This window comes from Herpailurus yagouaroundi, unplaced genomic scaffold (assembly GCF_014898765.1).
Source record: "Herpailurus yagouaroundi ecotype Mexico unplaced genomic scaffold, PumYag 203, whole genome shotgun sequence".
NCBI classification, from domain to species: Eukaryota; Metazoa; Chordata; class Mammalia; order Carnivora; family Felidae; genus Herpailurus; species Herpailurus yagouaroundi.
This window is the reverse complement of record NW_024412434.1, coordinates 16,940,873-16,955,289: the sequence shown is the minus strand read 5'-3', so window position 1 is coordinate 16,955,289 and position 14,417 is coordinate 16,940,873. Positions and strand designations below refer to the sequence as shown.

General features: G+C 36.8%; 1 protein-coding gene across 1 annotated transcript in view; it reads left to right on the top strand.

The window, feature by feature from the left end:
- Positions 1-13,522, top strand: part of ARL5B (ARF like GTPase 5B) — a 30,183-nt gene extending 16,661 nt beyond the window's left edge. Inside the window, exons 3-6 of the mRNA XM_040451271.1 lie at positions 139-286; positions 3,170-3,253; positions 5,373-5,524; positions 7,123-13,522. Of these exons, the coding sequence (XP_040307205.1) occupies positions 139-286; positions 3,170-3,253; positions 5,373-5,524; positions 7,123-7,171 (433 nt within the window). The 3' untranslated portion in view covers positions 7,172-13,522. The remainder of the gene's footprint in view (positions 1-138; positions 287-3,169; positions 3,254-5,372; positions 5,525-7,122) is intronic.
- The last annotated feature ends 895 nt before the right edge of the window (positions 13,523-14,417 follow it).

The window sequence follows — 14,417 nt, the reverse complement described above, 5'->3', positions numbered from 1 at the left end:
CTTCAAGGCTTGTTCTTTGTCTAAGTGTTTGCATTAAATGTCCTCCCAGGTTCTAGTTTTGATGCTGTCGTTGATGGGATAAAACTTCCCTCCGGTTCTCAAGATTTACAAAAGATTTGTTATGGTGTCTTTCAACAGCTTAATGAATGAAGTGGTTCACACATCTCCAACCATAGGAAGCAATGTTGAAGAAATAGTTGTGAAGAACACGCATTTTCTTATGTGGGATATTGGTGGTCAAGAATCACTGAGGTCGTCCTGGAACACGTATTACTCAAACACAGAGGTATACTGAGCCAATTTCTGAATGTTAATAACAAGGACCACAGAGTCAACCCAGAAAATAGATAGGCAGTCCCCAGAGGCATGTTGGGAGATGCTTTCCAATAAGATCCTTTTCGGTAAGGAACTTGAGGTTTTCACATACCAGAGGAAAGGCAAGTAGAAAGACTAATTAATGCCCACTGTTGGTTGCACGCCCGCTGCAGGGCGGACTGTATCCGGATAGTTCGTCCTCCCAGTGCTCCTGTCAGGTCTCTGCTGTTGGAGAAAGTGGAGACCGGGATCAGTTAGATAACCTGTCCCAAGATCTCACAGCTGAGAGAGGCTCTGGTTAGGGAGGAATAAAATATTTTAAGCGTAATTGAATACAAGATTTTCAAATAACACGAATTGAGCATTCAAAATTTTGGTGAGATTATAGTTTAGTTAAAAAAACAAATGGTTTTGCAGCACCCGCCCCCAACTTCTCTGTCACTTATTTCGCTACTTTACTGCTTCCGAGCCAACCCAGGAAACAGTCTGGACTAGCTTCTATTTCTGTGTTTATTTCTTGTTAAGCAGATTTTTTTTAAACCATGCAGTGCTATCGAGACAGATTTATCTTTGAGTGTACTGATGTACAATTGCATCCGTAATTTCTCTTTACAGACAGGGACGTCTGACCAATTATTTTTTCCTAAAATGAAGCCTATTAAAAATTGAGTGGCTTTTTTGAAGGGTGTGTGCAGAGGAGGTGGGGAGAGGCAAGGAATTTTTGGTGAATAAGTTTCCTTTTTAAATAAACATATATTCCTCTAGATTTATACTGCGATAGCATATGTATCTATGCATATATATTCCAGTGCAGTTTGTGATTGGTCCAACCAAAATGGCACATCCTAGGTCTTTAACGGTTGTAGTAGCACTTAACTTTTCTTATTTGAAGCGGGGGGATAGATTGGTAAGCAAATACGGTTCAAGGTTAGCTTAATGTATACTTCTATAGTAAAATACTCTGAAACTAAAAATGTTAGAGAGAAACAACCTTTTACCATATGGCTACAGTTGCCCCTTGAATAATGCCAGTGTTAGGGACACTGACCCATGGTGTGGCCAAAAATCCACATATACCTGGACTCCCCAGAAACTTTACTAATAACCTAGTGTTGAGCAGAAGCCTTACAGATAACAAAAAGAGTGGATTAACACACCCTTTGTATGTTGTATGTATTATATGCTGTATTCTTACAATAAAGTAAGCTAGAGAAAAGAATGTTATTAAAAAATCATAAGCAGAAAATACATGTACAGTCCTGTACAGTTAAAGAATCACATTTAAGGGGATCTGCTCAGCTCAAACCCATGTTGTTCAAGGGTCACCTGTATTTAAGCAGCATAGCTCTTGGCGCCCTGTCAAAGCTCACAGTTAACTGCAGTTGTGTGGGAGAGGAGCCGTTACTTTTGATGAAGAGGTTAGAGTTGATTCTAGCTGATCCATGTATGTTGATAACCTTACAAGAGGGTATCTTGTTTTTGAAGTTGCAGAAACTCTAGAAGACTCCGCATGGATCCAGAAAGACATATGTTATTAATGACACCGTTTGCATGAAATGTTTTTTATAATAAGCTATTTTTCTTATTTAATTTTTTTCTTCCAAATTTTTATGTAAGGTCTAGTTAGTTAACAGAGTGTAATATTGGTTTCAGGAGAATTTTAATAAACCATTTCTATAAGAATTTCACAATTACTACAAGAACCTATGGCCTTTATCACAGCACACCAGCATGGCACCTAGCATTTGCAATCTTAGATTCTATGTCATGGGCCTGCCCATGTGACGTTTCCCCCATGGCATTCTTCACCGTTGTCGTCATCTCAACTTCTTCTCCGTAAGGAGTCCTCCAAAAGCCCAGTGTCTCCATTATAATACAAGGAGTTCAGCTGCCGATGAATTCCTGCCACCTGGCTCTCATTAAGTTCCCCATGTTCTGTCCATGCAAACTTGCCATGTTTCTTACCTTTATTCCTTCCATTTTCTTCCTTGCCCTTCACAGTTTCTAGGCAGATTTCTCCACTTGTCTCTTTGCCTAATGTTAAGGTCATCTGAACAATCTGGTTTCACCCTCCTCCTCTCCATTTATTCTGAGCCAGTCTATTAAAACCTTTAGCATCGCTTAATCTCACTTTTTAACTTTCTTCTTCTAAGATTCGATTAGGGGCCCTTTCACACTGTATCTTATTTTTCTTACCAAAGATGCTTTTATTTCTAATGTGTAAGACCCCACGTTTTTCATATACACCTTTACCAACAGTTTTCTCCAGCTCTCTTTGCTTGCTGCTCTTTAATTTCACCTACACCCACTCTAGCGTGTTAACCCCTAAGTGGGTATGTTTCTGTTTAGCACATTTTTTCTGGGGCTCTTACTGTTGGCATTGCTATGTAAAAATGTCTTGTTCATTAGTCTGTGTGTGTGTGTGTGTGTGTTTCTCTTTTTCTTTCAGACTGACTTGTGTGTCCCTAGTAGGCAGAAAACTGTCTCAAACATAAATAACTACTGATTGCTTAAGTCAGCGGTATAGAGTTTTAGTGGAAGTTATTTAAGTTACTGTGACTTTCTTTTTAAAAATTATTTTTTATTACCTGCATCTTAAAATAAATCCTAGTGTTACAGCGTATTGTGTATTCAAATATCACCTTTTTAAAATAAACTCGGGCGTAGTTTTTCTTTGTTGAAATGATGAGTTCTTTTCTGAACATGTGGATTTTACAGTACAATACAAACTCTTCATGAAAAAGACCATTTTAAAGTAATGATGACGTCATGAAAATATTCCGTCCCTGGAGAGTAGTTTTGCAGAAAACTTCAACATTCCATTCAATTTTCTCTCTTTTTAATTGTCTTCTAGTTCATCATTCTCGTGGTTGATAGCATTGACAGGGAACGACTAGCGATTACAAAAGAAGAGTTATACAGAATGTTGGCTCACGAGGTAAATTTTGAAAGCAAACGTAAACAGTGGAGTAAGGTATCTGTGTGCTGGTTTTGCTTTTTTACAAAGATGATATGCTTTGCCGTGGGTTATTTCATCATTAGCAAAATGTTGTATTTTGATGGACGTCTTGAAGTCAAAAAGTTTCATTATGTTTTCAGATTTGAAAACAACTCAGCACATTAATTTGTAGCCTATTATTGTTATTGATAAGATTTTTCAAGGTTAAAACTATTCATTCATGTCTTAAAGAGTCCAATAAATTGAAGCAAGAAAGATGGAAAACTTGAGTGTTTTTTTCCAAGAGTTTACAGTCACTGAAAATTCTTTAGTGAATAATCTGAGACCACTTGATTCTAACAATTTAAGATAGACAAAAAAACTTAGGTAATAAAACACATCCATCCACCTCCCATCCAATATAAGATACTAAATATCTTATGAGACCCCCCCCCGAATCTCATTTCCTTCCTTTCTCTCAAAGAGTCCTAAAAGAATTATATCATCCTAAAAGGAGTGAGAACCAGTCCCATGTATATTTTTATATTTTCCCTACATTTTTATTTGTCAGTTGTATAAAATACTATATTTCATTGTTCATAAAATCTTTTTTAAAAATGTTTATTTTTGAGAGAGAAAGAATGCACATGGGCACAGGAGAGGCAGAGAGAGAGGGAGACAGAGAATCTCAAGAAAGCTCAGCACAGAGACAGACATGGGGCTTGGACCCACAAACTGCCAGATCATGACCTGACACTCAGGCAACTGAGCCACCCAAGCGCCTCATCATTGTTCATAAAATCTTATATATATATATATATATATATATATATATATATATATATATATGTAACTCCATTTTGGGGGTTTTGTGCACAGCATTGTGATTATCCACATCAGCACATACAGCATTGGTTTCATTCCTTTCAACAGCTATGTAGTATTATTTTGTATGAATCTATCACAGTTGATCTGTCCTTCTATTAATGAACATTAGATTATTTCTGATATTTTGATAATAGTAACAGTTCTGCAGTGAGCATAAATGAATGTGGTTACCTTATACCAGTAGTCATAAGCATTGCCCAGCCCTTCACCTTCTGCGCTGTTCTTTAAATTTGGAGAAATTCTTGGGGCGCCTGGGGGGCTCAGTCAGTTAAGTGTCCAACTCTTGGTTTCGTCTCAGGTCGTCATCTCATGGTTTGTGAGTTTGAGCCCCATATGGGGCTCTGTGCTGATAACATGGGGCCTACTTGGGATTCTTTCTCTCTGCCCCTCCTGTGTGTGCGTGCATGTGTGCTCGCTTGCTTGTTCTCTCTCTCTCTCTCAAAACAAACAAACTTTAAAAATAAATTTGGAGAGATTCTGTACTGTTTGGCAACATATTACCAGATTTGCCTATTAGAATATTGCTTATATAGTTTTTTTTGTTGTTGTTTTTTACGTTTATTTATTTTTGAGAGATACAGACAGAGCATTAGTCGGGGAGGGTTAGAGAGAGAGGGAGACACAGAATCTGAAGCAGGCTCCAGGCTCTAAGCTATCATCAGCACAGAGCCTGACACGGGGCTTGAACTCACAAATCGTGAGGTCATGACCTGAGCCGAAGTCAACCGCTTAACTGACTGGGCCCCCCACGCACCCCTGCTCGTATAGTTTTAAATCGATGTTTAAGATGCATGTTTATTTTACTTTTAGTCTGACCCCTTTGGCCCAACAATATAAAAATAACTTTTGATGATCTAGCTTATGTTAATTAGCCTATCTTTGTTAGAGCGAATCATTAAATCACTATTGAGAAAATTTATTTTTATCTCGATACAATTTCCATTTATTCGTTTGTTTATTTAATTGAGGCTTTATTTTTTAATAAGTTCTACTTTTGGTGTGGGGCTTGAACTCATGGCCCTGAGATCAAGAGTCGCATGCTTTACTCACTCAGCCAGCCAGGTGCCCCTCAATAAAATTTTTAAGTTAAATATTACTGCCTAATCAATCATTTTAAAGTAGAGGGATTTCATTATAACTGTCCAGTTGGACGTATTTGACCTTCCTGCTTCATTAGTTTAATTTGAATTGTGCTATTTCATGTTTTAGAAATATTTCATATTGATTGCAGGATTTACGGAAAGCCGCAGTCCTGATCTTTGCAAATAAACAGGATATGAAAGGGTGTATGACAGCAGCTGAAATCTCTAAATACCTCACCCTTAGTTCAATTAAGGATCATCCATGGCACATTCAGTCCTGCTGTGCTTTAACAGGAGAAGGGTAAGTGCTAAACAATATGGGGGGAGGTATGACTTCTGTCAAATTTCTGGGTTTTTTTTTTTTGTTTGTTTGTTTTTTTTATTTTATTTTTTCAACGTTTATTTATTTTTGGGACAGAGAGAGACAGAGCATGAACGGGCGAGGGGCAGAGAGAGAGGGAGACACAGAATCGGAAACAGGCTCCAGGCTCCGAGCCATCAGCCCAGAGCCCGACGCGGGGCTCGAACTCACGGAGCGCGAGATCGTGACCTGGCTGAAGTCGGACGCTTAACCGACTGCGCCACCCAGGCGCCCCTCAAGTTTCTGTTTTTTAAGGCAGTTGTTTCTTCTTTGATGCTGTTTTGGGTTTTTGTTTTTGTTTTTTGGGTTTGTTGTTGTTGTTCTTAAAGATAGTTTTTGTATTTCAATTTTATAAGGTAAAAATAATTTTAGTCGGTTACTGTTGTTAAATTACACTTTAGCAAAGTTACTGACACATGTTTTGTAACTTTTGATATAAACAATATTTTAGCATAAAATGTCAATAACAAACTTTTGAATTAAGTTTTCACAATCCAGATTTTTAGAGGATATTCATTTCTTGTATCATTTACTAACTGGGCGGCGGAGGTGGGGGACTGTAGTGTTGCCTGAATTAAAGAGGAAGCTTCAAAGAAATTTCACATTTCAGTAAAGGCATAATTAAACCTGAACTTTCAGCTTTCCACAAGAGTACATCTCCTTTATTATTCGGAGTCCTTTGGTGGGACATACTTCAAGAGACTAAACATTTAAGACAAATGCTTATGATGGTGTATTCTTCTCTCCTCAAAACTTGAGTTTGGATAGAGTAGGCCAAAGAGAACCCAGTGTGCCACCCATGAATTATCCCATTCATGTCCAGGAATTTATTTATCCTCCAATCAACCTGACCTTCTTAGTTATGCTCATATTAGAAATCGCTTGTAATATAATAGCTGTGTAATATAATAGACTTTTTTGACCTATACTTTTAAGACTGAGCTGTAAGCATTCCATTCTTTAGAATTTAGGAGGGTAGGGCAGAGTTCCTGTTGCCTTTCTTTTTTAAAAAAATTTTTTTTCAACGTTTATTTATTTTTGGGACAGAGAGAGACAGAGCATGAACGGGCGAGGGGCAGAGAGAGAGGGAGACACAGAATCGGAAACAGGCTCCAGGCTCTGAGCCATCAGCCCAGAGCCCGACGCGGGGCTCAAACTCACGGACCGCGAGATCGTGACCTGGCTGAAGTCGGACGCTTAACCGACTGCGCCACCCAGGCGCCCCAGTGGTTTCAATTTTAATCTTACAGGGGGGTGAGGAGTATTTGCAATCTTGATGGCAAAACTGCCAGAGCTGTTATCTTCAAGATGAGACTGAAGCAATTTCCCAGTTACTCAACTGATTAACATCATTTTTTCTAAGTGAATCTTCCACTTAAAGATTCCGCTTCATACGGTGTTACCTCCATCTTGTCATTTACCTGTATAAATAATGATCGTAGTACCAACAGTCGGGAAGACTTAAAAATAATAAGTGTGCTTTCAATTAGAAAGTTGAAATATTTTCATTTTGAAAATACTTCTCTCCTTTGTTTCAGGTTATGCCAAGGTCTAGAGTGGATGACCTCCCGGATTGGTGTGAGATAACTTTTTGCCTGAAAAGAGACTGCTCTATTTATTCTGTGACATGAACATTTTCCTAGTACCTTTGGCTGCTAAGGCAGCAGCATGTTTAATTTATAACAACACAAACCTCTATGAGCAACACTTGAATCAAGTGCAGCTGAACTGGAACATAAAAGATTTTTTCTTAACTTTTTTTTAATGCACTAATCTTCAGTTGGATGAACATGATGTATAACGGTGTTTTCGGCAACATAATTCTTCTGACTGCTGATTCTGATTATTCAGTAACTGCCTTGTAAGAAATGTTTGTCATATGTTTAATGTTTTCTGAAGTATTGTAATAACTTTAATGACCAATTTCTTTCATTTCTTGACCACCTCCTTTCCCTACCAGACAATTCCTGGTTTCACAAAGTAGTAGTGGAAATCATCAGGCACTGCTTGCAAAATTAACCAGCACTAAATATTTGCTCCCTCTTTAAACCACTTCTCTTTTGGACAGAACTTATTATAGAGAAAGGAATCAGCCTCGAAGATATATCTGTAAGGAAAATTAACCATCATGAGAACTGCCTTCACAGAAGTTAATTTCACCCAATTATTACAAGTCATGGAATAACTTTAAGCTACTATTAGCATGGAAATTAAGTAGGCTATTTATCTAAAAGAATTAAATTTACTTTTCTGCCTCCAACACGAGATTAGTTTTTGGCTAAAATCTAATCAAGGAAAAATACTTGAAAGCCCAACTTTGATGGTTAATATTTTAGAGGGATCTGATATTTCAAAAATGTCACGCATTATTCATTATGTACATTAATTATCGGAAGTTACTAAAGCATACCAGCACTGATATCAAAACAAGACACTTGGAATATATATCTTACTATCAGTGATAAACAAGTGTATTATCAGCAGAAACTTCAACTATTCCATCTGCAAGGGAGAGTGCATCTGCTTGGAGCAGTAGCCAGAGCAGTAGTATAAACATTCCCTTTCTTAAAATTTGAAATTGCGTGTGGATTTTGAACAGTGTTTCTACCACCAGCATTGTATTACTTAGAAAGCCATACGGCTTTCCCTAAGTCCATCTGAGGTTATAGTGTGATAGGCTTGAAATACTTGCCACCTCTCTTGTTAGTTACCCCTCGTGTTCTAAACCTTTGGTGAATTACAGGAAACTGCTGAATCTAATCCTAGCTTTCAGAGTGTGCCATGAGACCCAATGTCAACACTAACAGAAGTTAAAAAGTAGGAAGGAAAAGAGTCCTAATCTATCAAAAGTTCATTGCATATCATTAAAAAGCTTTCCAAGGCAGTGGTCTAATATGAACAGTAATCTAGGGCATACTTAAGAGGGAGGACAAGTATTCTAATTTTGATCCCCTATTTCAAGTGTGGGATTTTGCGATAATGAAAGGGATAAAATGCATCCCTAGAGAATAATACTTCATTTTTGCAGTATTTTTTTTCATGTGGGTCAAAAATAGGATTCAGTGTTGATACGAATATCTAAATACCTATTCAAAAATGGTATTTTAATTTTAATATTTTTTATTGTAAATTGGTTTTAATTTTGCTCTGTTTTCAGGCATACTTGATCTCTTATATTTAGTCTAATTTAGTTGAATGTGGTAACATTTTCTATTTAGTGGTAGCACACCCTAGAACTGAAAAATGGCCAGAGGAAAGCTTTCTGGACTTTGGGAACTAGTGGTTTATTAACCTTGTTTTGAACCTTTTTCTTAGTGACTCTATACTGGGTAGAGGATAAATGTTGATTTTAATAAAATCCATAATCCTAGAACATGAGAGGAAAGCAAACATAAATCAATACGGATGCTTTGCGGTATATGTTTGGGGGCAGGAGGAAGTACAAAGATACAATTTACCTGAAGCACACTTTGCCAGAATATCTATCTTGGTTCTAGAGTTTAGCCATAAATTCTGAGGATAATTCTCTTAACTCCATCCTGAGAAAACACATTTAATAGTCCTGTATCCATTCTTCTTGTGAAATTTATCTTCTTATCTCTAATAGGATTGGCTGGCTCAATTTTCTTCTATCAAATTACACGGTTTTGGTGGTTTTGTTTTGTTTTGTTTTGTTTGTATTACCACATCAGCATTATATTGAAAGTGTTTTTAATAGTTGATTGTATTTTGTCAAACATCTAGTATAGATTCAAGTTTGCTATTTAATTTTTTAAAACAGTTTATTTTCTTTTCTAAATTTTTTAAAAAAGCATTTTGTTAGTTTTGGATCAGAAATGGTTATGTTAGCTGTGTTGAAAATGAAATCAACATCCCACTAGTTTCTGTGGCAATGACTGGGAAAAGTTCAAATAGGAAATTCATGTAAGACTTTTTAAAAGTGTTTTATAGGTTCTCGTTAGATATTTCCTGTTACAGTAATATGAAAACTGATTATCCTTTACTCCAAGAGAATGTTTTGACCCAAGAACTTATCTAATGCTAAAGCATTGATTCTGACATTCTTTGTAAATCAACTGTAAGATACTGTCTGATGAAAAATGTAAATTTGTGATTCGTGCCTTTATTCACACTTTGAGCTGAGTTCTCAGTTTTGTACTCTACCTGTTCTTTAGAATGCAGATTAGCAGCTAATTAATTTGACAATGACATAAACTCGAGATTCACTCTCCCTGCCACCCCTTCCGTTGCCTAGCAAAGTTTCTAGTAAGTAGTGGAAAGCAAAGGACCCACCCACATTACTTTCAGGAGAATATTCTATATTCTGTTTTTATTTTGAGGATAAAGAAACAGAAGTTTAACAGATCTTTTCAGTATTTTATTAGAACTAAAATGTAACTGCTACCCAAAGAGGGATTTCTCTTCATTTTGAACATGTCACATTCTTATTTAAACACATGGCTTTCATTGCAGCCCATTTGGGAACTCTTAGAATTAACCGGCCCTTTTATATGGGAATATACTACATAATATGTATTGTTAGTGTAATTTAATTCTTTCAGATCTGAAATGACATATTAGCTATTGGAAAACTAATGATTAAATACATAATTTCTGCTTTTACATTCTGTGTTAGTATGCTTAAAGGTAAAATTTTATTCTATATTCATTAGAGGAAAGATAATAAATCCAAGCTTTGTTGTTAAAAATAATTTTTAAATGGGCACTACCCCAAAGCCATAGTCATTCTGATTAAGCACAAAGTAACTTTTATTTTCTGGAGCATAAGAGAAATTATTTTCCTATGGAAACAGTGAGTGATACAGGCAGTGCTGTAAACAATATTCTCTGAAGAGTTATGGAAAGTCAACAAAGCAAAGAAATTTAAAGAAAACAATAAATCTTTATATTTTAAAAAATCTTTTTGGTGTAGTATCCTAGAGCAAATTCTAAATGGAATTGTTTGTGACGAGCACTCTTAATTCTTAACTACGTAACATAAAACTATATCAGTAGAAAAATGTACTGGTATTATGCCTGTAGATGGGCAAGTTCCTTTGACATTTATCTTTGAGGAGCAACTTCATGAGTCTAACTTTTCATCTATGGCCTTGGATCCAAAATATTTCATATGCAGTGCAATTCTAAAGGATCTTTTATATTTTGCTGGCATAAAGTCACTTTGAGATTCCGTCTGATGAGTTGCTCTAGTAGAATATTGTGTTGGCTGTCTAACGAAGTGGTTTTGAATCTGTATCTGGCCCTTGTGTGTCTCGTGACTTTAGACAGTTACTGTTCATGGTCTTTCTATTTTTTCCCCCCACACTGAGGAACTTAGGCCCACTAAAAAAACTCCACCTTATCTTTTGGTTTTAAAGTCCTGAATCCTTAAACACTATATTAAAGTTGAAAAACCAAAAAAAAAAAAACTAGGAAAGGACCTGAAATATGAAATTAAATTCACTTCTATCTATGGTTGGATTCCCACCTCATTATCATTTTGTTTAGTTTATGAATACAATCAAATAAAACAAAGTAGCAACTAGTCACTGCCACTCAGCTTCACTAAGCTAATGACAGTGCAGAAGAGAAAATAGGCCATATTGCCAAGGAAATGATTTTAAGCTGCCGATAAAACACCAGTGTGTGTTTAAAATACTCTCTTCTGGAGAATACCTGGCTTTCCTGGCTTTTACTAATTTTTTAGAAGTGGTTAGTTTATTCAGAGTTTATGGGCTTTCGATGCCACCCCAAGCTCCAATTCTGTTTGACTTCCCAGTATTGAAAGGATAGTGCAGTCAGGCCGTCAATATTTTACAGACATCTGTATAAATCTGAGAGTAGTTTATATTCAAGGTTAGTTCCTTCAGTAATGTCTGTCTCATCCTTATTTATTTAGTATTACTGTGAAGACTGTAAATCCAAGTCAGCTTCCCAAAATACTTTTTTTAGGAGTGCCAGGTGGCCAAAATAGAGAAGGTCAAAAAAAAAATTTTTTTTTCAACTTCTCCATTTTAAAGTAGAAGTACTGTGTTCAAGAGATCCAAAATCAGATACCAAATCATGCAGATGATTTGGTAAAATGTTTGGGAAAAGTTAATTTGGAGGTATCGAGTCATACCTAGAAATGAAGGTCAAAACAGTTGGTAGGAAAGATTAACATGAGGTAGAAAAGTCTTCAAAAGGATATTAAGTAATAGAAAATGTGAATGAAAACTGAATTTCACTCATTAAGGCACTTAAAATTAGTAGAAAGAAAGTACAGTCTTTTACTCTCGAACTAGATCTCTTACTTTTAAAGTGGCCATAGGACCAAAGACTGATGAGATTTTTTAGAATTTGTTCGTGTTTTCAAGTCACATCTTTTTTATTTTTCCTTAAATGATAATCTGCACGGTATCCTAGAAATGGAGAAATAAAAACACTGTGCTGTGCCTATCTTTTGAAATAGATAACAAAGTTCTAGAAGAATGGAAATGTTCTCCTGCACAAACTTTGTAATATTTTAATTAAAAAATTACCTCATTTTTCAATCCATAAGGTGCTTTGCTCAAGCTTGTGGGATGCCTCACCCATCAATACCCCCTTCACCCAAACTGTGTTTGAAATATGCAAAGTTCACAATGAAGGGGTAGCATTCCTTGGAGGTTTTGTTTTGTTTTATTCTTATTTGCCGCCAGCAGGGTTAACACGGTTTTGCAGATTCATTAAAGCTCACAGGCCAGTGCTCAGCCAGTACTTGGTTTCATTAAAATCAAGGGCAAGGAAAACCCTAAAATTTGATCGATTATATACTGTGACTATATTTCCACCGGTGTTGGGGAGATATCAAATGACTATCATTTATTTGCGTATTTTGGCCCTATTCACTTGAGGCTATTGTCATTTTAATCCGCTTATATTTTCCCTCAGGAAGTTCAGCGAGTCAACAAGCCTCTTACTTTATTCTCTTGGAGTAAACTGTTCAGTCTAGCTATGAAAGTTTTGATTTAAAAAGAAAAGTGTAGCTGCTATTTCATTAAAAGTGTGAAATAAAATGATGGTTATGATTTTTTCCAATTATGTAATAGTTTTAAATTTTACCCTATTTATTGCACAGAGCATGGTTAAAAAAAAAAAAACCAAAAGCAATTACAACCTTGTTCCTGTATTTCTCCTGTTCAGAATATAATGATTATAATCACACATTGCCATCTTAACATAAATTGGTGCTTTAGAGCATTAAAGAGGAAACAGCAGGCCCTGTCTAATACACTTTTTGCCTCAGAAAATGAAACTACTTTAAAGTATATTTATGTTCCCTTCTTAAGGTTTCAGTACAAACTGTTACCCATCAAGCTTCAGGCTTTCTACAAAAGCTGTAACAATATCAGAGCTAATCAGCTTGGTCCAACAGGTGGTGGTACTGTTGACAAAAGTCTGAATTGGATCTCTCTGTGGGTCCCACCCTATTGCATAGAGGGCAAAAAAAAGAATGTCTTTCACACCACAAACCGTGCTTCTTAATCCCAACCAAGCAACTGAAGTGTGTGCTGTTGGTCTAATGTATAGCATCAATAAAATTCAAAGAGCAAACCAATTACTTAATGCATTCACACCATCACTTCTTGCAAATGGTTCAAAGCATGTTCTACTAATGGTGGGGCTGTTTAAAGACATGTTTTAACTTTTTTAATAACTTCATTACTGTTGTAAAATGCTTCTTTGTATATGTTCAGTTTAGGTTGCTTGGTACTCATGATTTTTTTATTTCTGCAATTACACTGAGTTGCTTGCATGCCTACTCACCCAGTAAAAAGGATGCTGTTTGCTCTGGAATGTTCATCTTTCAGACAGGTTTTTGGCTCATTTGCAATCATGGTGCAATACAGTGTAACGTTCATTTGTTTTCAGTCAACAGTTTTATTTTTGTCATAATAAATAATTACTTTTCCAATATGTCACGAACCCGGTGGTTTCCTTTAAAGATGAAAATCTGTTCGAACAATCTTTTTGTTGCGAGAGATAGAAACCCACCTAAGATAATGAAGCAAGGAATTTGTTATAAGGGTGAGAGGTCAGGTTGTGGGTGCTCATGGAACCCAAGGTCAAGGACACAACTGGGTTTTTGAATAGGTTAGGACCAGAGACCCAGGGACCCTGAAGAGAAACCAGAGTCCTTTATCTTCTGCATCTCTTCTTTTTCACTTGTCTCCTAGGCAGTCCACGTGGCAAAAAATGCCCGAATCAAATTGCTCCTGTAGCTCAATCTTTGTACAAGGGAGAAGTCAGATGGTCGTTAGGTTCTTAGTTACGTTGTCAGAAGCCACCCTCCATGCTTCTGAGTCAAAATACAACGTGAAGACAGGGTTTGGGATAAAGAGGAGCCATAGCTTTATTGCTTTCTGGGCAAAGGAGGCTGCAGCAGGCTAAGACCTTCCAAAACTGCCAGCCCAGGTGCTGAGGAATTTCACAGAGAAATACAGGATCTAGCCGGTTTCAGCAGGAGTCCGGAACTTGGCTGCCAGGCTTGTAGGTCAGGTGTGCAGGGTGATACGGGTTCCTCAAACAAGAGGCTAAGAAAGGAAAGGGTGGTGGGCGGAGGAGGGGAAAAAGGTCACTTAGTTGAAAAATCGAGCCTAGCTGAAGCCTTAATGCAGCCATTTGTATTTTTGTTCAAGTTTATGCTTTTAGTGGGTTTCGGATGGTTCACTTCCCTGCATTGGGTCAGTTTCTCCTGGTCTGAACAACCGTGGCTTGGGGGAAGGTAACACTTAACAGAGATGGGGAATCCCTGAGCTGTTTTAAGGCAGTCCAAGTGGGTGTGTAAGGGTATAAGAGGAAATCTATTTGG